Below are 24001 nucleotides of genomic sequence, written 5' to 3'. Positions count from 1 at the left end.
AGCTGCAAAAGAAACTTTTTCAATCCGAAGATAAATATTTTTTCGAACAATTAAAATTTCTCATTAAAACGAATTTACTTTTGTAAAGCGAAGATAGGCTATAAAGAAAAGTTTTTCAAGTTGTTAAGATTAGGCTTAAGTTACCTAAATTTGTTGCAAGTAATCTGGTTGTCTTTCTCCATGACTCTACATGCCCGTTTTTGTTTGCAGCTTCGTATTAAGATGGACACTTTGTTTTCTTCTCGGAGTTCTGTTATGCACGCCTGGTAAAAATAAAATATCTTACTTCGAGTAGTCTCACTGTAAGAAGCCTAAGTAAGTCTTGCGAAAACGAAAACAACTAAATTAAGTATGTCTGCTAGCCCAGTAGGGGATTCATGAGAGGAACTTGGTCACGTGCATCACCAAGAAATGAAAAAAAAACATTCTTTTTTTTGTTTTGCAAAATTTTCTCTCGCTCAATCACATTTTTACCTAACCGGCAACATTGGCACGCATGTTTTTAATAATGTATTACGTACAAAATAGAACTTTTTCTGACTCTCAAAATTCAAAAAATAGTTGAACATTCCAAAGTATACACAGTGCTTTTTAATTTAATAATTAAACTCATTTATATTCCAGTGTTAAACACAAGTACCCGATGGGGTAAAATGTACCTTGTGGGTGGTAGGCCTACAGGTAAAGGTGAAGACACCTTGAACGGTTTTTCGAAATTTATCAGCTATACAAAACTTATCGAAATTTATCAAACTACACAATACAAAACTTTGTCAAAAAATAAATTATTGAAGAACAGTTGTGTAAGAAAAAAATAATATGAAATTTCAGTTCAATTTTAAACCAAACCTTCTATCTCTAACTTTTACAGAATTCTAGTTTTTAGCCTACTTGGACCGACATGAGTTTGGTCAAGTATAAATTTAGCTAAAACACAGTTGGCTATATTGAGCGGTAATAATACATAATCATAGAATTAACAAGAAAGAAATTTTAATTCTCCGTTTTCTAAATCTACACTTCTTATTCCTTATAGCTCATGCTTTTCTTTTTTCTTGGGCTGGGTTGATTAAACAAGGTCTGACTGCGCATTGAAGCACAGTCTATTTCATATACCAAACGTTTGTTAGCTCTAACCAGCAGGAGCTCTTTAAATTCTATTTAGCAAAATCATCATCATTAAGTTCCTTCCTCTCGTCGAGGGTTGGAGGCAATGAGACGCCAAGTTTCTCTGTTGTAAGATTTTTCTACTGCAGTTTTGTAGTTAAGTCCTGACCAGTCTTCAATATCATTAGTCCAAATTCTTGGTGGTCTGCCCCTATTTCGTTTGCCGTTCATTTTTCCTTCTAGTAGTTGTCTTTGAATAGAATTATTGCGAATCATGTGGCCAAAATATTTCAATTTTCTTGATTTAATTGTTTGTAGAACTTCCATGTTGGTTTGTATTCTGGATAGTACATCTTTGTTTGTGATTTTATCCTTCCATGAAACTTTAAGCATTCTTCTATAAATCCACATTTCAAATGCCTCAAGTCGTTTAACCATCTGTGATGACAGTGTCCATGTTTCTGCATTGTAGAGTAACGTAGTCCATATATAGCATTCCGCAATTCGTTTTCGAGTGTTGATGTTAATTTTGCGTGTTGTTAATGTCTTTTTCATTTTTACGAAGTTGTTTCTTGCTATTTCTGTTCGTCTCAATATTTCCGTATCGCATCTGCCATTTTCAGTTATTGTGTGTCCCAGATAGGTAAAGCTTTTGACTTGCTCGACCAGCATTCCGTCAATAGTAATATTTAAACTTGGTACATTTTCTTTTCTTGTAATAATCATCGTTTTCGTCTTGTTTGTGTTGATTTTCATGTTATATTCCTTTCCAATATTGTTCACTTTTTCTATTATTGTTTGGAGAGCTTCTGCTGATTCCGCCAATAAAACAGTATCGTCTGCATACCGTAGGTTGGATATGTTCATACCTCCTATGCTGATACCCTCCATTCCATCAATCTGTCTGAAAATCATTTCAGTATACAGGTTGAATAGACATGGAGATAGTAGCCTATACATTTCTGGCGAACTCCACGTTTTATGTCCACTGCACCAGATAAACCATCTTCCATCTGAATAAATGCCTTTTGCGTCCAATATAGATTAGCTATCAGTCGCAGATCTTTTCCATTTAAACCTATATCAGCCAAACATTGCATCAATTTTTCGTGTTTAACTCGGTCAAAGGCCTTTTCATAGTCTATAAAGCAGGTATAAACATCTTTATTGATTTGGTTGTAACGTTCACATATAGGCCTAGTTCTCATATTGAAAATTCCTTCCCGTGTTCCCTTTCCAGGCATAAAACCACTTTGAGTTTCATTAATTTCATTTTCAATGATTTTTCTATTTCTTCTGAGAACGACTCTCAGCAAAATTTTTAGTATATGACTCATCAGACTAAGGGTTCTAAATTGTGTACACTGTGTGGCTTTTGGCTTCTTCGGCAGTTTGACAAGAATGGATTCATTCATTTCTAGTGGTATGTGGCCATTCATGTAGATGTTATTACATAAGTTATAAATATGTTTTAGTCCTTCACAATCCAGAGCTCTTATCATTTCCGTTGTTATTTGATCTTTACCAGGAGCTTTATGGCTTTTCAATTCATTTATGGCTTCATCAAATTCAGATTCCAGTATTGGTTCACCTTCTTCATTATTAATAGCAGGAATATTTCCTCTCTCATCTCCATACAGGTCGCTAATATACTCTTCCCATCTTCGCGTCGCCAGATCTCGGTCGAAAATCATTTTTCCATCTTTATTCCTGATGCAATTGTTTTGTCTTGCTTTTGACTTTCTATTACCAGTCATTTCTTTAACTTTTTGATGCATATCTCGTGACTTGTGCGTAGCTTCTAATTGTTCGATAGTTTCACACTGTTCATCCCACCACTTTTGTTTTGCTGTTTGGCACTTTTGATTTATTTCTTTATGTAGATTAAAATACTGGATGTTATTGTCTTTATTTCTTTTTCTTTCTATCATCAAGTCTAGAATCTCTTGATTCATCCATGGTTGCTTAGAGGCTTTTTTCTTTTGTTTTAAAACTTTTTTGCTTGCATCATTCAAGTTCTTCTGTATTTCATGCCATTGGTTTTCAATCATGTTCTCAGTGTCACCTTCTTGTGGTCCAGATTCGTTGTTCAATAAGGCAAATTTGTTGTTCACCAAAAGATTGTACTATCGTTTCGTTTCTTCAATTGTAAGTTGATTCATATCTAGCTGTTCCAAAATGGGGTTTCGTTTCATTTTTTTTTCAGTTTTATTTGCACTTTTACAACAATTGGATTATGATCAGAGTTTATATCAGCCCCAGGTACGTTTTGGCTTGTTTTACTGAGTTCTTGAATCTTTGATTTATCAGAATGAAGTCAATTTGGTTACGATATTGATCTCCAGGGCTATGCCATGTGTATAGTCGTCTAGGTGGTTGTTGAAATAAAGTGTTTGCTATTATTACCAGCTGATTGAGTTTGCAAAATTCCAATAGTCGTCTTCCTCGTTGGTTCATTTCTCCCAAACCATAATGTCCTGTTACTGGAAATTCATATTGGTTTCCAACTTTCGCATTCCAGTCTCCCATTATGAACGTAATTTCATTCCTTTTGGTGTATGATAAAACATTGTTTATGTTGTCATAGAATTTTTCTATTTCTTCATCTGTATGATCTTGTGTTAGTGCATATACCTGTATAACATTTATGTTGAAAGGGGTTACTTGCAGTTTCATCATTATAATTCTGTTGGACATTGGCCAATATCCCATCATTGCAGATGCCACGCTTTTCTTCATTAGAATTCCCACTCCATGCATATGTTTACATCCGCCTGAATAGATCATTACGAAACCATCATGTGCTATTTTACCATTATCTTTCCACCGTGTTTCACTAACTCCCATAATGTCAATTCCCATTTCTTTCATCTCCTGTTTTAAATTGTCATAACGCCCTATAGCATGCAATGTTCGTACATTCCATGTTGCTAGTTTGAGCATCTTTCCTCTAGTTTTCAGACAGCCTAGTTTTCTAGACATATAAATAAATTTAGCAAAATAAAAAATGCTTAAAATTTAACATCTTTAAATTTTTTTTTCTGCAAACCACGTTTAAGTCTTTGAAAAGTTGGTCGAGGTATCATGGTGTATTTTTCCAATTCTTCATCCGAGCCCAAAAGCTTTAACCTGTCCGGATTTTCTCTTTAATAATTTTAATTTCCACCGGTACGATATCCGTACCCTAGCATAGAACAAAGTAAATGAAATCCAACCTTGTAGCCTACTTACTTGATTTTTCTGACAAATTTCTGGCCTGCCACGGCTAGAACATTCACTTTCTCCTCCGACTACGTTACATCGCCAGCAAAGCAAACACAAGGAATTTTTTACTGCTATACCGCTCAGCAAGAGGACCAACTTTATAAAAGTAAGCATTGCTTTTGAACGGAAAACAACTCGGCTTCTTAGGGCAGATTAAGTTTTTTCTCATTTTATGCTTGTTTAAATCTTTAGCCCTTTTTTAGGTTTTAAAAACTGATTTTCTTCATCTGCTGTATGTTGTGAAGCATGTTCTGCAAAGCTGCTCCCAATATTCTGTAGCGTCGTTATATCATGTAGCTCAGCGTATCTTTTGATCTCGCAATAAATAACGCGCTTGCAACGACCAATTTTATGTAAATTGCTGGGGTCTCGGAGTATCATGTTTTATGCAGGAGGATTCGCAATAGTCAGAGGTACATATACGTCGAATCAACATCTAATCATATTAAAACTGTTTAAGTGAGTTTAATTAATAAAATATTTTCTGTCGTCGATTGTTCTATGTAGTTGGAGCTGAAAGGTTGTCTATGCAATTTTAATGCTGTTTAGAAAGTTATTGCGGTTTAACTTCGCTTGTAGACTACAGGACAACGATATAAATAAACTATACTTCGGCTAATGCGCAAAATTGGTCGATTTTATTTCTATTGTACAAAAGCACAGTGAAAAATAAGACACTCAAATACACCTCAGAAACAGGCCTGCATCAACAGATCAATATAACGGCAGCAATATCACTCGCATGTGTTTTCAAAATTTAAAAATCCAACACGACAACGTGAGACGTTAAAGAATATTTCAACTCAGAGTTGCATTTCAATCAAAGTGTATTTGGTTTCAAAATATCAGAAATATCATATTTTACATTGACAGTTTTTTGCTTGTAGAAGTCTGAAGGTCTGAAATTGTTTTTTCTTTAGCTTTATTTTCCTCCTTCAATTTTCTGATGTGATCCGCTAAGTAGCTGAAACGAGAAAACGCCATAAAAAATTAAGCAGTAAAAATATATTTAATACGTTTATCCATCCTTACTGAAGACTTATATTAACTTAATATAAAGGGGCAATGTTCATTGTTCGTGTCCATCTTCTAGATTTAGCTTCTGCCAAAGAAAGCGCTATGCACATGCACGAATTAATAATAACATCATTGAAAAACTTGACCGTGTATACTCGTGACTGGCATTGTTATACTTACTCGCATTTCTCTGTGTGTTCTTTCTGCAGAGACTTCAGAGCTGACATTGCGGAGCGTCTATCTGCCAACTCTCGGTCACTACTTTCTTTCACCATGGTTGACTGTCTGTTTGGTGGAGGCATTTCCTTTAAATTATACTTAAATGAATGGCAATAATTTAAGTTTTAGGCTACATTAGTAATTTATCTCATCTCTTTAATGAAAACTCAGCTATGCAAATAAAAAAGTATCAGCAACCTTTTAACCCAACACAAAGCGAAAATTATATGACTTTTAACTCTTTTTTATTTGTCCAAAGAAATTTGTTAAAAAGGCATTGTTAACTGCAGACACAGCCAATGTTTCGATCTTGGATCTCCTCAGTGCAGTAAAATAAGAAGAGAAAGTTGTCTTGGGTTGGTTCAAAGTTTCGGATGAAATGATGGTTTTCAAGGATGATTAATAAGCCCAATAGCTCAGTTGGTTAGCGCGTGACTTCGTGAACGAAATAGCTTCAAGATCAAGCGGCGCTGGTTCGACTCTCGGGATGTGCACTTGAGCAACGCATTCCAAGGACTGCTCTCCATTCAGCAGCACCTAGTGAATGGAATAATTCGTCCGGCAACAACACTTCAACAATCGGAAATTTCACTCTGTCAATCTCGGTAACCGGCCCTGCGTCAAAAGCCTCTGCAAGTATGCGAAACTACCAGGAATAACCTGTCAAGGCTTTGTCAGTCTGAGGATAAAGATTCAAAAACCAATCAACCCAATGAGAATTGTTTTAATTTTTTAAAACCCAAAGCTTAAGCCTGCGGCTTTCATAAGGTACATGGGGTCTGTGAGCACTAGAAACTAGAAAGAATCAAGCTACCACATTCAAACTGTGAAACATAATTATACTATTATTCGTTTAAACCCTAAAAGCTACTGTTTAATTTCCGATGACCAAATGAATGTTGGAAACTAATGGCTCAAACCCTTTTGTCGATGGCCCTTTGTTACTTTCTTTTCTCCTTCTGGGAATCCTTGTTTGTCATTAATTAAAGACTGTTCTCTGTACAGACCACCTCATAGCGCAGAGGGCCTGGTGGGTATTGAAAACATGAGTTGTGGATGACTGATGGATGCTCTAACATTTAGCGACTATACGAGAAATTTTCATCTGTAGTGTCTCCTTCAAATTGCTTTCTGAATTCTTTATTGGGTGGTTTATGTCCAAAAAGACGAGAGCTCACTAGCCATCAATACGTATGCTGTTTTATTAATGATAAAAACTACAAGTCTGTTGCAGGCTGCCTTGTATACTCACTGTTGTGAATTGCCCTAAAACTTGCCTGAGTTCATTTGTATTCGTTGATTGACATGTTTGTTTCACTCGCTCTGTACTCTGCCTGTGTTCCTTTTGCGTTGACTAATCAGTTTGTTACAAACCCGATCAGTTGCACAAGCAAAAGTGTTTAGTTCCCAGTCAGATGCCTAATTCTATTCTCAGTTATGTGCTTTATTTTCAGTAACTTTTTGTGGTTTTAGATGCTTCACTTCTAAGTTTAAAGCTTTCAATAAAGTAAAGTTTCATCACACTCACCACAGATTGCGGAGATCGGGAAGTGTTGTATGAAGTGGGAATAATCTCGTCTCGCATGCTGCAGTAAGGTACGGAGGAAGAAATAGATTTGTTAGCTGCTGTTTGTAGAACATTTTGTCTCGATAAGAACGAGACGTCGGCAGGGGTACTAGTTGAATAAAAATAAGTAGCCTAATCCAATGCGAATTTGACTTCAGAGCCTTTCAAAGATATAATTTATGACAGACTGGTTTTAAATTTTCTATAGGCTTCTAATGTGATGGTACTGAGTAGCCTACTACTGACAATATACGGTATGAAGAGACAACAATGAAATAAGCAAACAAAATGAAAAAAAGGACATATAGTGCTATTTCGTCCAACCGTTGAAAATCGTCAACAAAAAAATTGCCAAACAACGGTAGGCTATATATATTATGGAAAATATATTGTGTTTCAGAAATTATCGAAAGACGCCGTTCAAACTAACGGCACTGCAATTTTTGCTGGATTGACCAACGGTACCGTTAATAGTGAACGTTGTGATAATATGTTATAGAAATCGTACATCTTATGAGCCAAGTCAGAAAAAATTTCCATTTTTACATCGCTTTAGTATCTAGTGGCGTTGAAATGATGTAAACAAGATTTTTTTTCTGGCTGAGATTCAATTCCATAGCCTAATTAAATATGCTGTAACTATTTTCTTGACCAAAAGATTTTTTTTTTTTACTTACATTGGTGTCACTGATCGGACACTGTTAGCTGTGCTGTGGGTAAATATATTTGTTTTTCTTTCATTCAAAGCTCTAACCATTTCTTCTAAAATCTCTAATTCCATTCTGGTTTCTATAGAAGCAACAAACAAACAAAAATGTCTTTTAAATATTGAAGTTTGTAGCTTGCGTAGCAGTTGAACATTTGATTTAGAGCGCAGAAAGAACGCCTCAATAACTCAGTTGGTCAAGCGACCGACTTCATAGACGAAGAAGCACCAAGATCAAGCGGTACTGGTTCGGCTCTCGGGGTGTGCGCTTGAGAAATGCATTTCAAAAACTGCTCTCTATTTAGCCGCATCTACTGAGTGGAATAGTGGACGGACTCACAATTGACTTTTCAACAACAAGTGAAAACTTCACTCTGTCAATCTCGGTGACCGGTTCTGCATCAGTGATTCGTTCTGTATCAGTGAAGTCTTTACATGAATGTGAAACTGCCAGGATTAAGCTCAGATCGCTCCAAATTACTTCTTAAATTCCAGTAACATACCTTTGTTTATGACTCATACTTTCACTAGAGTCACTAACCCCAGAGTTGAAAGTCTTGACTACGCCATTTCAGCCAAAAACCAACCGAACGAAAGCTACTGCTTACGAGTGAGATTAAACTAGCATACTTTCTTGTGCCAGTCAGACGTTTAACTTACGTCATTTAGATGAAAAAACATATGATGTTATACCCTACTTTTACATATTTAGGTAGTAATGTTCAGATATTTTTTAGCTGTCAAACCTCTATCTTATCATTAGTGATTTTATACTAATAATAGCATGTACTGTAGTGCATATAGCGACACAATCCATATCGTAACCGTAAACTATGCAATAAACAAAACTATTTTATCATTATCAAAAGTTAGGATTATGCAGTCAGCAGATTTGACTAGCTGGTGTCACGTTTTACAAATAGAATCATTTTACAATAACGATGAAAATAATTTCTTCGCACAACATTTACCATTGACATCCCGCTCACAAGATTCAATTTTGCTTTTCTGTTCCCTGTTTCTTTCGCGTAACTCTGCGTTCAATGAAGCCAGGGAATCACGTTCCGCTTCACTGGTTCGGATTAGCTGATCTCTAGCTCGAACTTCTTCGGTTAATTGGGTCATGGAGCGATTAAGTTTCGAGACCTTGTTAAATTGGGAAAAAGGAGCCAGTTACCATTGCTTTGAACACCGTGACAAATTCCTCAATCTTTTCCAAAACTTGTACAATTCAGCAATGTTCACGAAAACTTTAAAGTTCAGAGTTAGACAGATGTTTCTATTTCAAGAATTTTTAGACTTGAAATAAATATTTTGATCGTGTGAAGTATTGATGAGAAACACTTACTCATTCATTGCGCATATCTTTACAATCTACAATCAATAAAAGCGCTGCAGATGAAGGTAAACGTTTGTAATTTCATGAATGTTACAAAAAACAGGACAAACCTACTGGCTACTGTATTATATCGTGAATTTAAAAATATCAAATTGGAGCAATTTTGTTGTCCCATGCAAACCTCAAGTTCCAGTGACACACATTTCGCTCTGCACTTTTCATCCGTCTCAAGTTCACATGTCAATTGGTCAACCATAGCTTTCTGTTCATCTGCGACAATTCTTAGCGAAGAAAGCTCCCGTGCCATTTCGGCTGTTTCTCTGTCTTTTCGAGCAAGCATTTCGCGAAGATGTTGCTCTGTTCTATGCCGGCGTCTGAAAACAACAGTTTTGATAAGGGTTAGTTTCATCAAAACCAAAACGTGCTTCTGGCCTCTGGGGTAACTGTTTATTATTGTGACTACAGTTAGCCAACTAGTTAGCCAACGGCAGCAGCTTTGGACAAGATATTCTCATAGAACGTTTGCAAAGTTTTTGACGAAAGAGACGTTTGAATATGTTTTCTTAATGTCATACAAGTTCTTTTTTTCAAAAGCCTAAACATAAAAATATGTTTTCAAGCAATTGATCACAATTGACAAATTTTAAGAAAATAATTAAGCTCACTTTCACAGAGGTAGCAGTTAGTTCCTGTCGTATATTTTAACTTACCGGATTTCTTCATCTGCTTTTTCTTTGTAATCTCTCCAGTCAGTGAGCAACCCATCTATCCGTTTGGATGCTTCTCCTCTAATGTGCTTTGCTCTGTCGGAAAGCATCAAGAAGCGACATGGCGAAACTCTTCCACTGCAAGGCGCTGGTACTCCTCCATGATCAGAAATGGAATTTTGCCTTCAATAAAATTTATATAGGCTAAAATAAAACAAGTGAACAGTCGACTTAAGGTTTTGAAACAACGGCTTATCGTTCGCCAGCCAAGCTTTTGCTCAAGGTGGGTTTGCAAAATTTGATTTAGTTTTCTTGGAAAATTGGCGTGGGCTACTTTTAGTCGTTTCTTGGTCCCGCTCAATTGTTTGCATTTACGTGAAGATGTTTTGCTGTTCATGCATAGCCTAAACGTCATTTTTCTTGCATGTGAATCATCTGTCTGTTGTCGCTCTCAAATTTTCTGATTTATTAAAATTCAATCAGCCTACCCCTCACCAAACTGTCGTAACTTGAACATGGACTAACCTGTAGTGTAGTCCATTCTACTGTATTCAGTTCTAGATGAACATTTTTTGTGTAAATTATGATGTATGAAGGAAGGCAATGGCGTATGAAAAGGATGATCTTAAAACAAATCTTAGATTTTACTGTACTGAGCTGCTTTGTCATGCAACTTTAAACAAAGTACGGTGATTTAGGCTACTGCAAGTTAAATTGCAAATAGATCACCCTGCTAATTCAATTTTGAATATTGTGTACTTGCAGTAATACACATAAGAGTATAAGCACAGCTATATATTACAATGTGAGCTTAGGCAGCTGTATGTAATCTAAAACAATATTACCTGGTGGATGAAGCTGCTGAAGACGACGTTAGTGAAGTATCCATAACACTAGAAGCATTTAAACATAGCTCGGATTCTCCGGACAATCTAGAAGTTTCTTTCCGCAAACCCTGCAGTTTTTCCCGCAGTTGCTGGTTGGTTTCCCTTAACTCGGACAGCATCCTAGATGTCCTTAGTGGCCTCAGCTTCTGCGCTTAGATTATGTGCAGCTACAAAAACATAATTTTTAGGCACTGATAATTTCATGCGTTCGGATCATTACATCAAGCCATTGTTATGTCATACGAAAAATAATGATAAAACAATTGGTATGATTGAAAGGAGAAATTTAATGCAATACATTGAAGGTCAAAAGAACATGCATTAGTAAAAATGCAGTCCGGAAGAAACAATAAAATGTGATTTCAGATGAGGATTCCTCCAAGCAATGGGATGCCTATGCCCATCTGGTATCAGACGTAGGTAACTTTTATAGTTAAAGGTGGAATATTGTTAAGATTTGAGTAGAATTCGACGTCCGCTCACACTGAAATGCTATTCTTACCGTACCTATTCAGTGTTTGCTGTGTGTCACAAAAGCTTCACAATTTGAAGAAAATTTTATGAAATTTTAAATGTTTTAGTGAAAAATGTGAAGGTGTGTCCAATAGTATTGACAAAAAGTACCTTTAAATGCGGGCCCGGGGTAATTTTAGGGGCTCGTAAGTTACGAGTCGTAACCTTTCCAAGAGGTCTATAAACTTGAAGAAATCATCGCGTATTTTTTGGATACTAGTTGTAGTTCTTCTTACAACTAGTTCTTCTAGTTCAGGGGCGTCCAACCCGTGGCCCGCGGGCCACATGTGGCCCGCGAGAAGGTTCTGAGTGGCCCGCGCGATATTATTCGAAATGACATATATTATACAATCAACTCAATCCCCAACGTAATTTATGGCAAACTTACATTTTGATAAATTGGCATTTATTGTTTGCTTTCTTTCTCTATTACTCTATAATCCCTAGTGCAGCGTTTCTTAACCGGGGGTGCTAGCACCCCTTGGGGGTGCTGGAATAGACTATAGGGGGTGCTAAATGCATGCAGTATAATATCAAAAATTGCCATTTTACTTTTCTGCATTTTTTCGTCTTTCTGCCAGTATCAGCACTTGTCTTATCAATGATCAGTGTTGGGCGCGATAACTCATTTTTCAGTTAAGCGATAACGATAATCGATAAACGAAAAATGCCTAAAGCGATAACGATAAACGATAAATCAAAAAAAAGTTAAGCGATAACGATAAACGATAAATTATCGCCGATAATGTCCGATAACGATAATTTTTTTTTTCGATTAGCGCTGCCCCATCCCATGCAGCACGAACTGTTTTCATCAACATGACGAAAAATCGAACATAATATACTGTAAAGGGACAAAAAATTTTGTAAGTTATGCATGAATAGAATCGCAACAGCGGCAGTAGGTATCAATCTTCAACTTCTTGATCCAGAATCAAACCACTGAGGTAGGCTAACCGCCGTGCTTATAATTATACCTTCAGATACCAGTTGGATGCTTTTCTCAATTGAGTTACACTGCCGCATACGTGCAGTAGGTAAAATAATTAAATCAAATGAAAATACCATAAAAAATTCCAAACTTTGTATTTTGCTTTCTACGGGCTGTTTACAGCAAAGTCAGCAATAATTGGAAAAATTCCAAAAAACGCAAAATGCTTGAAAATTTATCAGTAATTTTAAGCGTTATTGGTAGTAAAAATATGCATACTGTGAAATCCATCAAGCTTGTCAAATTAGTCGTGTTTGTTCAAGAACAATAACATAATTATCGTAATTTACTGATAATTTCAGATAAATTTTTCTGTTTTCTTTGTGAACACCATCAAACAATGGCAGAACGCTGAGTTGTTGAGATAAGAATTACAATATAGGCACTGTATTATCAGTGGGAATAAAAATATTTGATTGAGCGTTGGCTATGTCGCATAGGTAAATCATCGTCGTATTCAGGCTTACTTGGTTGAAGATTTAGATTAAGTGGACGGGAAGGCAAGGAAGCCAATCTTCATGTCCACCTTCAGGCATGCCTTTAAGTGTCCTGCCCTTTCACCACTCGGCTATGCAGCATAGGTAAATGAAAAAGGTTATACTGTATTTAGCATAATTTTACCACGCAACTCGATACGCAACTGTATGCTCATGAGCGGTGTCGAACCGGCGCCCTTTCGATTGCCGTTCCAGCGCTCTCACCACTCGTCTATGCAGCATGGGTAAATAAGAAAGGTTATACTGTATTTAGCATAATTTTACCACGCAACTCGAACTCGATGCGCCTATTGTCATGCAAAACTACTACAAGATGCAAAAAGTGTGATGTCGGTCTGCATTTCAAATGCTTCAAGCAATATCATATTCTGCAATGACTTGTTTCAGTGATGGTGGCGCGAAAGACCATGTTTCCGATGAAAAAGTGGCATCGTATTGCGACACTTTCATAAACCACTTGCCAATTTTTTTCGCTTCGCTTCAAAGGAATCTGTACCGCCTGTGCGCTTACATTTTAATTGTAAAATTTACTCGCGATTGCCGATTGCAGCAAAACAACAAGAGACTTGTTGCATACATTTCATTGCATTGCAATTTGCAACTCTAAAAATTATTGTGTTGTCAGGGCCGTCGCTGCAGGGGGCGTGCCCCTCCCATGACAACGACCTGTGCACACACACTTTAGGCACTGAAGAAGAACTGGTTTTAATTTTAGATTCATGAACTAGGTGGCTAGTAAAAATATTACTTTTCATTGTCTTTCCACTTGTGTGTTGATCCGAAATAAAATTTATCGGCGATTAATTATCGGCGATAATCAAATATTGCCTTTGGCGATAACGATAAACGATAACTGAAAAAATAATTAAGCGATAACGATAAACGATAAGAATTTATCGCCGATAATTATCGCCGATAAATTATCGGCGATAATGCCCATCACTGTCAATGATTGCTGTTTCGAAGTACAGTAGCCTACATGATTTGCTGTTATTGTAGTTATCTCCCAGTCAAGTACGCAAATTGATCCTGAGTAGTTTGTGCAAACTTACCTGGTGGGTGCTTTGTTGTAATATTGCTGCTCACCTCTCGCTTCTAGAAACCACCATGGCAAAATACGTTTCCACAAATCACTCACATCCACAGTGGATACAGCAGCCCTTCTTGGCAGACATGAGTGATGATAATAGACTAAAGGAGGAGCTGATTGACATGCAGGTCAATCAGAGTTGTCGGACAAAATTTCGTCCTTCTGCTTGCTGATTTCTGATGTGATCAGTTGACAGCATATCCTGTATTGGCACGAGCAGCATTGGAATTGATCGTTCCATTTTCGACTACCTACTTGTGTGAAAAGGCGTTCTCCACCATGCTCCAAATCAAAACAATTGGCCAGAACCACCTTCAACATGGGTGGCTCCACGATATGAGAGTGGCTTTGACCAACACGAAGCCTTGAATTGAGAAATTGGGCTCACATAAGCAACAACAGAAATCACATTGATACATGTGTAACTATAGTTACCCAGCTGGGTAACTTAAGTATGCTTAAGTTTGTCCATGTTCTTTCACTATTCTCGTGTTTTCCTATTTTTTTTATCGTCAATGACGACATTAGTTTTGAAGAATAAATAAAATGATCACTTTGTAGGCTACATCGCTTTCCTTTCAATAGTTTCGCATCGCTTTCCATTTTCGGAGCCGCCATTAAACTTTGGAGCCGGCCAAAGTTTAATGGCGGCTCCGAAATTTTGACATGCTTTTTGATCGCTGGCGGTATATTTTGTATTTTTTGTCGCCTAACAAACTGTGCTGTTGTTTTAAGAGAGTTGATTCACTTACACATTGTTATAATTGAATTTCTGTTGGTGAATGAAAGTCAAATACCAAATCCTGAATCAACTTCGTTAAAACAACTGCACAGTTTGTTAAACAACAAGAGACTTCATTTCAAAATTTGTCGCCAGCAATCTGAAAGGCATGTCAAAATGCGGTCTCTACTAAACTTTTGATCGGCACTGTATAGTAGTCGTATGTTAGGGGGTGCTAGACTGCTCAGACCTGTTTACAGGGGTGCTAGAGTCAGAAAAGGTTAAGAAACGCTGCCCTAGTGCATGGGGTGCGCAACTGTTCAAGTTAATTTTATTGTATCACAATGCACATTGTTACGCATACCCTTTTCCACACAATAGTACTGGTGCTTCAAGAGTCAGTCAATCAGCAATATTTCTTGCTTTTAGCGAGAGAAGTTCAAAACTTTCTATTGCTAGAATTTTACAAAAAAAAATTGTTTCTTAAGAAAAAGATCAGAGGATTCATAGATTGGCAATTTCATTCTAGTCATTTTTAGTGGCAGAATTTCGACTTGTTAAAGTGGCTACCAGCAAGTTTTTCGTGGATGAACCTAAAAGGACAGCCGGACAATACATTACGGGACGCGCAACTTCGCTGTTCCGGCAACATCAGAAGAGTCAATTGCCAATTTGACATTTTTTACGCTTTGCTGCTGGCTTGCTTTCAACTAAAAACCTTAAACCACTTTAAAACCAACTTCACTCTTCTTATATAACCCATAAAATGTACAAACACATTTCTAAAATTAGAATTTGCGTGTGAGGGTTTTAATTAGAAATTATCAGACAGTCATTTGATTACAAATTAGCAGTAAATACTCAAGTGGCCGCGCAACCATTCGTAAACTACATGTGGCCCTTTATCCAAAAAGGTTGGACACCCCTGTTCTAGTTCTTCAACTAGAACTAGTTCAACTAGTTCTTTGGATAGGCTACTAGTTCTTAAAAGTATCTTGATTTGGATCCCAAAAATCTCATTGGTAGCCTATGGGGCAAAAATTATCGTTTTAAATACCCTGCGGGTTTCATTGCCAAAGGTAAGAAGCGAGTCTCCAGGCAAGCTTAATGTAGCAATAGAGCTCTTTTTTGATTTTGTATTTTGAACCAAAAATATGGCTATTGAATCCAGTAGGTAGGCTTAAACCAGTGAGATAGCTCGAAAGTAAAATTTAAGGAAGGAAAAGCAACTGTTGGGGGGTAAACACTTCAACATTTCAATTAAAGAATTTGTTTAAAAATATAGCTACTAAATGCAGCTATAGACCATAGCATCTTTTCACATATAAACTAGGTGGGCAATTGCCCACCTAGTCCCTTTGCTTGCCCTCCTAGCCCTTTCTTTGCCCCCCTAGTTTGAAACTAGGTGGGCAATTTTTAAGACTTAATTTTTGTTTAAGTTAGATCCAAGTTAAAGAATGAACTGCTACATGGAAAGCTTCAGCGCCTACATTTAGAACTTATCAGCCTACCTTTGACCTTACTTATAATACGGTATCCTTAATGTTCTATTTAAGCAGATTAATTATCAATTTGTGTTGTGAGTAGGCTACCTCAAACTTTGTGTGAGATTCTAAATGTCTGAATTGCAGAAGTTTGTTTCCTGATTTTCATCAAAATAAAATACCAGCTTTTTAGAATCATCTAATTCTGCAAAGATTCAACTCATTATAATATCTTCGCAGTTGTGTTTCATATGGATAGGCTATATTATCATAGTTGTTTCTTTTTACTTTAGTACAGAGACCTCTGCAACTAAATGTTGCTAGATTAATTTTTATTACATTATTATTTATAAAATATTGTGGGCGGCGATGAATATATGAATCAATTATGGGTGTCAAAAGTTTAGTCTAGGTATAATATGCTTTTTTATCCACAATTTGTCTGAGAAATCTACATTTTTCAGCTTATGTTTTACGCTCTTTTTCCCATCATTTACGCGCAAAAAGTATCCTTTTTAACATAACTCTCGCGCTAAAAGTGGCCTTTTTTTAAAATTTGCCCACCTAGTCCCAATTTGTGAAAAGATGCTATGCTATAGGCTACATTTATTGAACGTTATTCTCCACGTAATACAATGTCATTGAAATGTTGTAATAGCATTAAAAACCTACTTCTTGGAGGGGCAAGATAGAGACTTCTTTCGGAAGGGAAGAGCGATTGCTTCCGCCGTGGCTACATTCCTGGCTTAAACAAGGACTTCTTTTAGCTCCATTCTGCTTATTTTTAAGCACAGATGCCTTCACTGAGCTATGGTTTAGGTTTGGTATGCTACATTTAAAATAGCCTTCTGAACTATTTTTATCTTCAGTACCGTACTGGAATTGAATTGTACAGTAGACACTTCCGTAGCCAACCGACAAATTCAAGTTTAGCGATGAGTAGACTAATGTGACAAAATTTAAAGCAAAAATAAAATTTACGCTGATAGAGCAATTGAAGACCTGAGTTGAAGAACTACTTAAGTCTAAAACACAAATTTAAAGATAAAGCAAATTAAAGTTTTTTCAACCTTGTTTAATCTTTTATCTCAATGCAAACACCAGCGTGTGTTATAGAAAATTGAGCCGTTTTTAATCAAATTTTGCGTTGGGACGAGCATTGACCAAAATGACCATCATACAGCATATGTTTGGTAATAACTCAACTTCTACAAAATGCGACTTAAGTAAAGAGCAACATAGTTGTAACTCCTGATAAATCTAATAAAAAATGAAGAGCCCAAAATGTAGCTAGTAAACTCATGTTTAGCAAACCAACGTTTTAAAAACTATACCCCACTGTCTTCATCTTCTATGGCTATGCGATAAACGTAAACAATCCCTGATGCTTTTTAGTTTTAAAACTTATGGCAAGTTTTAGAAATTTGAGCAATTGTACAATACACAGCCTAGCAATAATTAGTTGTTGTTTTGACTGAAGTTTATCTGCATATTTTCTAGATTGGTGCACCAACTTTATGGAAGTTCAGTCGGATCTTCCACGAAAACTAAGACACAACAAACCAAAAGTCAGCCATGAAAAAGGAGTAACTAAAATTCAGAAAATGATAGTCCCATCACTGAATCCGCAAGATCTTAAATCTCATAGCAATAGAAGTCTCTTGGAACATATGTCTGTACCAACAAATAGCTCTAAAAAGGCTGCGTCAGATAATATTGGAATTTCAAATACACCACAAAAAAGAATTTTAGACATACCGCACGGTAAGTAAACATGTTATTCTATTGTAACCTTCCACTGCATTATCCTGGCGTAGCCATATATTAATCTTGGCTGATATGTTGAGGTACCTTAGTCTACCAGATCATTGATATGGTCATTGACACTGCTGCTATGTAAAGCACTGAGGAGCAACGCATTCTGCGTTGGATACAGCACTATATAAAAGCATGCATTATTATTATTATGTGCTTGCCTTATACAGTCAGTAGCGGATGTAAAAAAAATTGTGGGACATGGACGCTTGTTTGATGAGTCTGATTGCTTGATGAAGTTTGTTGCCGGTTTGACGCGGTGCTTCGCTGTCATTAGTCACGTGCGTTTTTAAAGACTGAAAAAAATCTTCAGGTGTAACTTTTACACTAAAACTGAAAATAACTTAGGCTAATAATGCTGAATGAGTTACTCCTTAAGCGGTGAACACTGGTCATAGTAGAATGCGATGATAAATGTAGTTAAGACTGCAAAATTGCAAGTACGTTCTCTCTCACTCACTCTCTCTCTCCCTCTCTCTCCTCTCCTCTCACTCTCTCTCTCCATTTTCTTTAAGGAAGCCTGGTTTTCACCTCAAAACATCATAGGACGACCAGTTGTCTGCAGTGACTTTTCCATTTCTCTATCGTCGATATCTTCAATTTTTAAGTTCCTTTTTGTCAAGTCATCTTTCATGGTGTCTTCCTATGTTTTCCTTGTTTTATTGTACCGTTAGGCCTACTATCTTATTTCAAACTCGCTTTGTCATATTATTCTCATTCGTTCGTTCATGATGTCTGTGGTGTACTTGGAAGTGACAGCGCAGTGACAACCCATTTCAAACGATGTCCACTAAGGTTGATTTCTAGAAATCAAACGCTGAGGCCTGAAAAGTTTCAACAAAGTAAAGTTTGTAAGACAAAATGAACAAATGGTGAAGTCCAAAAACTAAACCAGTGTGGTAAGGGTCCGGGGGGTTTGCCACAAAAAAATTCAAACAAATTTAACCTTGTTTTGAAGCTTTTTTGTGCATGTTTAAGCTCAATAATGTTTTTTTGACTAAGATGCACATTTTATATTCGACCAAATCCATCAGCACTGAACTTTCTTACAACTTTTAAATAGTAGGCTGGCGTACAAGTTTTGGCTTAAAACTGAAGTTATCGTTCGTTCTATATGTTAAAAGTTTTCTTTTACGACCACAGAATGATTTCAACAAGTTAGCCTACTTGTTGAAGGTTTATATAGCATTTCTTTTAGTAAAATGTTAACAAAGTAGCCTACCACCTTTTCCTATTGTAGCCCACAGCCAGAGGCACATTTCATCTAACACATTAAAGTACCGGTAGGTGATTTTAATTGTTAACTCGTTGATTGAACAATGTGTTTCAGCAAAGTGAGCCAGAAGTTTTTTTACAAACGGAAAGAAATTAAACATTTATTTTCCTCAATTTTTAGAAAGCACGTGACCAAATGCCCCTACCATAGATCCGCTGCTAGATGCAGCAGCAAAGTTAAGCTTCTAAGTAAACTTCTGCTTCTAAGTAGGCTATGTAGAAGATTGACTCCTGCAAACATATCGTTATAGCAATAAGTGGGAGCGTGGACTTTTTTCAGACTTTAATTTTTATTAAGATACACGATAAAAATCATTTTCATTAAATAGCTTCACTCGTAGCTTAGCCTATTGCACAAGAACAGCTATAATTTAGTTAGATTGTCTAGCTGCAGGCAGTGATGGGCATTATCGGCGATAATTCATCGGCGATAATTATCGGCGATAAATTTTTATCGCTTATCGTTATCGCTCAATTATTTTTTCAGTTATGGTTTATCGTTATCGCCAAAGGCAATATTTGATTATCGCCGATAATTAATCGCCGATAAATTTTATTTCGGATCAACACACAAGTGGTAAGACCATGAAAAGTAATATTTTTACTAGTCACTTAGTTAATGAAACTAAAATTAAAACCAGTTCTTCTTCAGTGCCTGAAGTGTGTGTGCACAGGTCGTTATCAGGGGTGCGGGCACGCCCCCCTGCAGTGACGGCCCTGACAACACAATATTTTTTAGAGTTGCAAATTGCAATGCAATGAAATGCATGCAACAAGTCTCTTGTTGTTTTGCTGCAATGGGCAATCGCGAGTGAATTTACAATTAAAATGTAAGCGCATAGGCGGCACAACCTCCTTTGAAGCGAAGCGAAAGAAGTTGGCAAGTGGTTTGTGAAAGTGTCGCAATACGAGGCCGCTTTTACATCGGAAACGTGGTCTTTCGCGCCACCTCACCATCAACTATTTTATTCTTGTGTTTTCTTTTTTCGTTGGAAATATTAGTTTTTAGCAATTGTCGTAAAAAAATAAAATCTTTCTCGTCAAAACATGAAACTTACTGTTTTAAGCGCATTAAATCTTTAGATGAGTAGATTAACTAAAATTGCAAGAACTTGCCTTGAGACGTGCGGTTACGTCACAAACTCAGATTAAAAGACAAAATTCACACACAATAACAACACAAGATCGGTTATAGACTGTAAGATCGATTTTTTTTCTAGCTTGGCGATATAACTTTAATCCAAAAATAATAACCAAATCCATAAGTGCCATTTAACTTAAAAAGTTAACCCATTTGTGCCGAAAGTGAAAGTACTTAAAAAAAATTTCGGAAAAAATAAATATTGCATAATTACGACCTAAAAAACATATCACAATTATTTTTTTCCTAATTATGTTTGCACTTTTTGAGAAAAAAGCCGTCCTATATATAAGACGCTAGGCAAATCCGTTATCAAATGTCACAAGTTTCTTGTGCGTAGCCTAATGCTTAAGCGTTAGTACATTTTACTTATCGCTCAAAGTGATAAATGGAAAATGTCTTGTTCATGTCTTGTCATGTCATTATTGTCATCGAGCATTTTATTGAAATAAAAGTTCAAAAAATATGAAGATGAAAATTAGCAAACTAACACAACATCACTGAAACAAGTCATTGCGGAATATGATATTGCTTGAAGCATTTGACATGCAGACCGACATCACATTTTTTGCATCTTGTAGTAGTTTTTGCATGACAATAGGCGCATCGAGTTGCGTGGTAAAATTATGCTAAATACAGTCTAACCTTTCTCATTTACTGTACCTATGCGACATAGCCTACCTCAATCAAATATTTTTATTCCCACTAATACAGTGCCTACATTGTAATTCTTATCTCAACAACTCAGCGTTCTGCCATTGCTTTAATGATGGTGTTCACAAAGAAAACAAAAAAAATTATCTGAAATTATCAGTAAATTACGATAATTATGTTATTGTTCTTAAACAAACACGACTAATTTGACAAGCTTGATGGATTTCACAGTACCTATGCACATTTTTACTACCAATAATGCTTAAGATTACTGATAAATTTTCAAGCATTTTGCGTTTTTGGGAATTTTTTCAAATATTGCTGACTTTGCTGTAAACAGCCCTTTAAGCAGAAAGCAAAATACAAAGTTTGGAATTTTTTATGGTATTTTCATTTGATTTAATTATTTTGCCTACTGCACGTAAGCGCCAGTGCAACTCAATTGATAAAAGCATTCAACTGGTATCTGAAGGTATAATTATAAGCACGGCGGTTACCTTAGTGGTTTGATTCTGGATCAAGAGGTTGAAGATTCGATACCCACTGCCGCTATTGCGATTCTATTTATGCATAACTTACAAAAAGTTCTGTCCCTTTACAGTATATTATGTTCGATTTTTCGTCACATTGATGAAAACAGTTCGTGCTGCATGGGATGGGGAAGCGCTAATCAAGAAAAAAAAAATTAATGTTATCGGACATTATCGGCGATAATTTATCGTTTATCGTTATCGCTTAACTTTTTTTTGATTTATCGTTTATCGCTATCGCTTTAGGCATTTTTCGTTTATCGATTATCGTTATCGCTTAACTGAAAAATGAGTTATCGCGCCCAACACTGGCTGCAGGAAAAGTCAGGAAAGTGAAACAGTTAATGCATAAAAACTTGGCAGAAGTGTAACCACATAGCTTCCAGTGCCCATGATATAGGTATATCTCCAATGAAAGCGATATAAAATGCGTAACTAGCCTATGTTGCATTTTATTACTAGGGCCTATGTGTTAGGCTTACAACATGTAGCCAAATTGTTTGTTTTCACAGCAACAAGAAGACCAAGTGCTCCTGCCTGGAACAACAATTTGTGAGTAACACTTCTAGCAGTCTGGGTATTTTAAAAGAACATATTTTTGTCTTGGTGCAGCGACAACGGTTGAAAAAAGAGATAGTTGTTGTTAAGTTGTGGGGAACCAGTTTCGCGATATGCTAAAAAATTATATTACAATTTTGAAAAAAGCCACGGAATGCTAAATATTCATGGGCTAAATCAGATAACATTTTTGCGTTTTTTTGCTTTCAAAACTCCAACACTACTTAAGTTTAGTAGCCTACCGTATTTAATTTAATGTGTAAAGTTCGGCTGCATTATTTTTATTGCTCCCATTTATTGTGCAGCAGCCCATAGAGCCCAGACAATGCAGAACAGCAAGTAGAGTATATTGCCTTCCCTATACTACTGTAGTGTTGTTGACAAATTTTATCAAACATGTCTTTTCATTTTGATAATAAAAATATTGTAACCTTGCCTGAACGGTTTATTGTCTACATAGCCTATTTAACATTTTTACCGGTCGAATGCATCGGCTCGTTGAACATTTTGTTGGTTAGGACAATGTAACGTTTGCGCGTTTTTAAATCGAAGGAAGTTAATTAGTTGGCAAGCTATAGAAAAGTATCATTGATTCACCGCAGCTTTAGGCATAAGCCTAAAAGTATACTAACAACAACGTTTGGATTTTTGCCCAATGCTTTTTTTCAAATCACCAAAACCATGTTGGCCACCTTGTTTCAGACTAGGTCTCAGCCCAAGTGTTTCTATATTACGATCAACTGCAAATATAACACCAGCGGAAAGGAAAAGGTCTGTTCAAGTCAGTAGCACAAGGCGTAGAGACAGCCGACGAGTGAGCATAGGAGGAGACAAGCTATTCGAAATCATCTTTTTTGATTCCACAATGGTAAAATTCCTAGTGAAAAATCAAAATCAGTTCTGCTCGACGTCGACGTCGGTCATTCATAAATAACGGGATGTCTTTCTGATGAGCTGTATGTTGTTATCTCTGTTTAATTCGCTCAAAGTGCGTCTGGCAACGTAGGTGATCTTGATGTGGGTTGTATTCAGATGAATAATCCAGACAAACGTTTTGTACATCTTTTATGTAATATATAATATCTCCATTTCTTTAGTCACTTTAAAATTAAATAAAAGCTTGTGCTTTAACTATGTTAGAATTTGTGTTTTGTCTTATAATCTTAATTATACTAACTTACAGTGTGGCCCTCAAACAAATTAAGATTCTGAATGCGGCCCTCGAGATAAAAGAGTTTGCGCCCTGTAGGTACCGGTACTCGGTGGATAAGCTACTGCAGGCCAAAAATCTTTGCACTTATTTACAAAAGCTACGTTTATTTGCTTCAATATTTACGCTACGAACAAGTTCGAACTATTACTGTAGCCTACTACCGTATATTTTTTGTCTGATTAGTGATTACCAAAGTGACTTTATATTTTGCAGCCACCTCAAAATAAGTCGACATCTGATTTGCTGAAGCTGCCCAAACCAGGAATTTTGAAGCACGACCACTTTTAAATGTTGTACAAACGGATGGTGTACCGATTGCTGGGAAACCATTTGTTGTTTTTGAAGTTATCCTTCAGCTGCAAGCAAATAGGTGAAGGCAGATGGAAGCTTGAGCTGTTTGCACACCAGTGGTGTGGGAAAATACATAATCATGATGCAACCGAAATATAAAGCTATTTTTGATGTACGGTAGTTCTATTAATATTTGCTTTGAGTCTGGTCTACGGATATACACAGGCTACAAACTTTCAGACAAAAAAGGTACGGTAGTCCCACACTTGATTTCAAGTATCGAGGAATAAGTAAGATTCTTATGATACTCGGTCTTCGGCACTAACGACATTAGGATGGCTAGTTTCTTCCTCTCGTTGGCCTTTCAGTAACTACGTCTTTGTTCGATTAATTTATTTAGCTCAAATTAGCGACG

General features: G+C 36.5%; 2 protein-coding genes across 4 annotated transcripts; one reads left to right on the top strand and one right to left on the bottom strand.

Annotated features, from left to right (window-relative positions):
- Positions 1–4994: 4994 nt before the first annotated feature.
- LOC145779591 (uncharacterized) lies at positions 4995–10988 on the bottom strand. 2 transcript variants are annotated; one of them, XM_082591218.1, is made up of 8 exons: positions 10772–10988; positions 9930–10109; positions 9401–9593; positions 8852–9026; positions 7852–7963; positions 7136–7283; positions 5569–5693; positions 4995–5335 (listed from the first exon to the last, which is right to left on the bottom strand). In XM_082591218.1, the coding sequence occupies exons 1-8, from the start codon at positions 10930–10932 to the stop codon at positions 5233–5235; spliced, it is 1197 nt and encodes a 398-aa protein (XP_082447344.1). In that variant the 5' UTR covers positions 10933–10988; the 3' UTR covers positions 4995–5232. The 2 variants fall into 2 exon arrangements, with proteins under 2 accessions (XP_082447344.1, XP_082447345.1); XM_082591219.1 differs by having other exon boundaries at positions 7136–7193.
- Positions 10989–11111: 123 nt separating this feature from the next.
- Positions 11112–23761, top strand: LOC145779994 (uncharacterized). Of its 2 annotated transcripts, none has more exons than XM_082591689.1 (5): positions 11112–11229; positions 17610–17873; positions 22037–22076; positions 22785–22950; positions 23509–23761. In XM_082591689.1, exons 1-5 carry the CDS (start codon positions 11199–11201, stop codon positions 23581–23583), a joined length of 576 nt encoding a protein of 191 aa, XP_082447815.1. In that variant the 5' UTR covers positions 11112–11198; the 3' UTR covers positions 23584–23761. The 2 variants fall into 2 exon arrangements, with proteins under 2 accessions (XP_082447815.1, XP_082447816.1); XM_082591690.1 differs by having other exon boundaries at positions 11113–11233.
- Positions 23762–24001: the final 240 nt, after the last annotated feature.

This window comes from Aplidium turbinatum, chromosome 11, assembly GCF_918807975.1.
Source record: "Aplidium turbinatum chromosome 11, kaAplTurb1.1, whole genome shotgun sequence".
Classification (NCBI taxonomy): Eukaryota; Metazoa; Chordata; class Ascidiacea; order Aplousobranchia; family Polyclinidae; genus Aplidium; species Aplidium turbinatum.
Note: the sequence above shows the minus strand (reverse complement) of the source record. Positions and strands in the feature narration are given on the sequence as shown.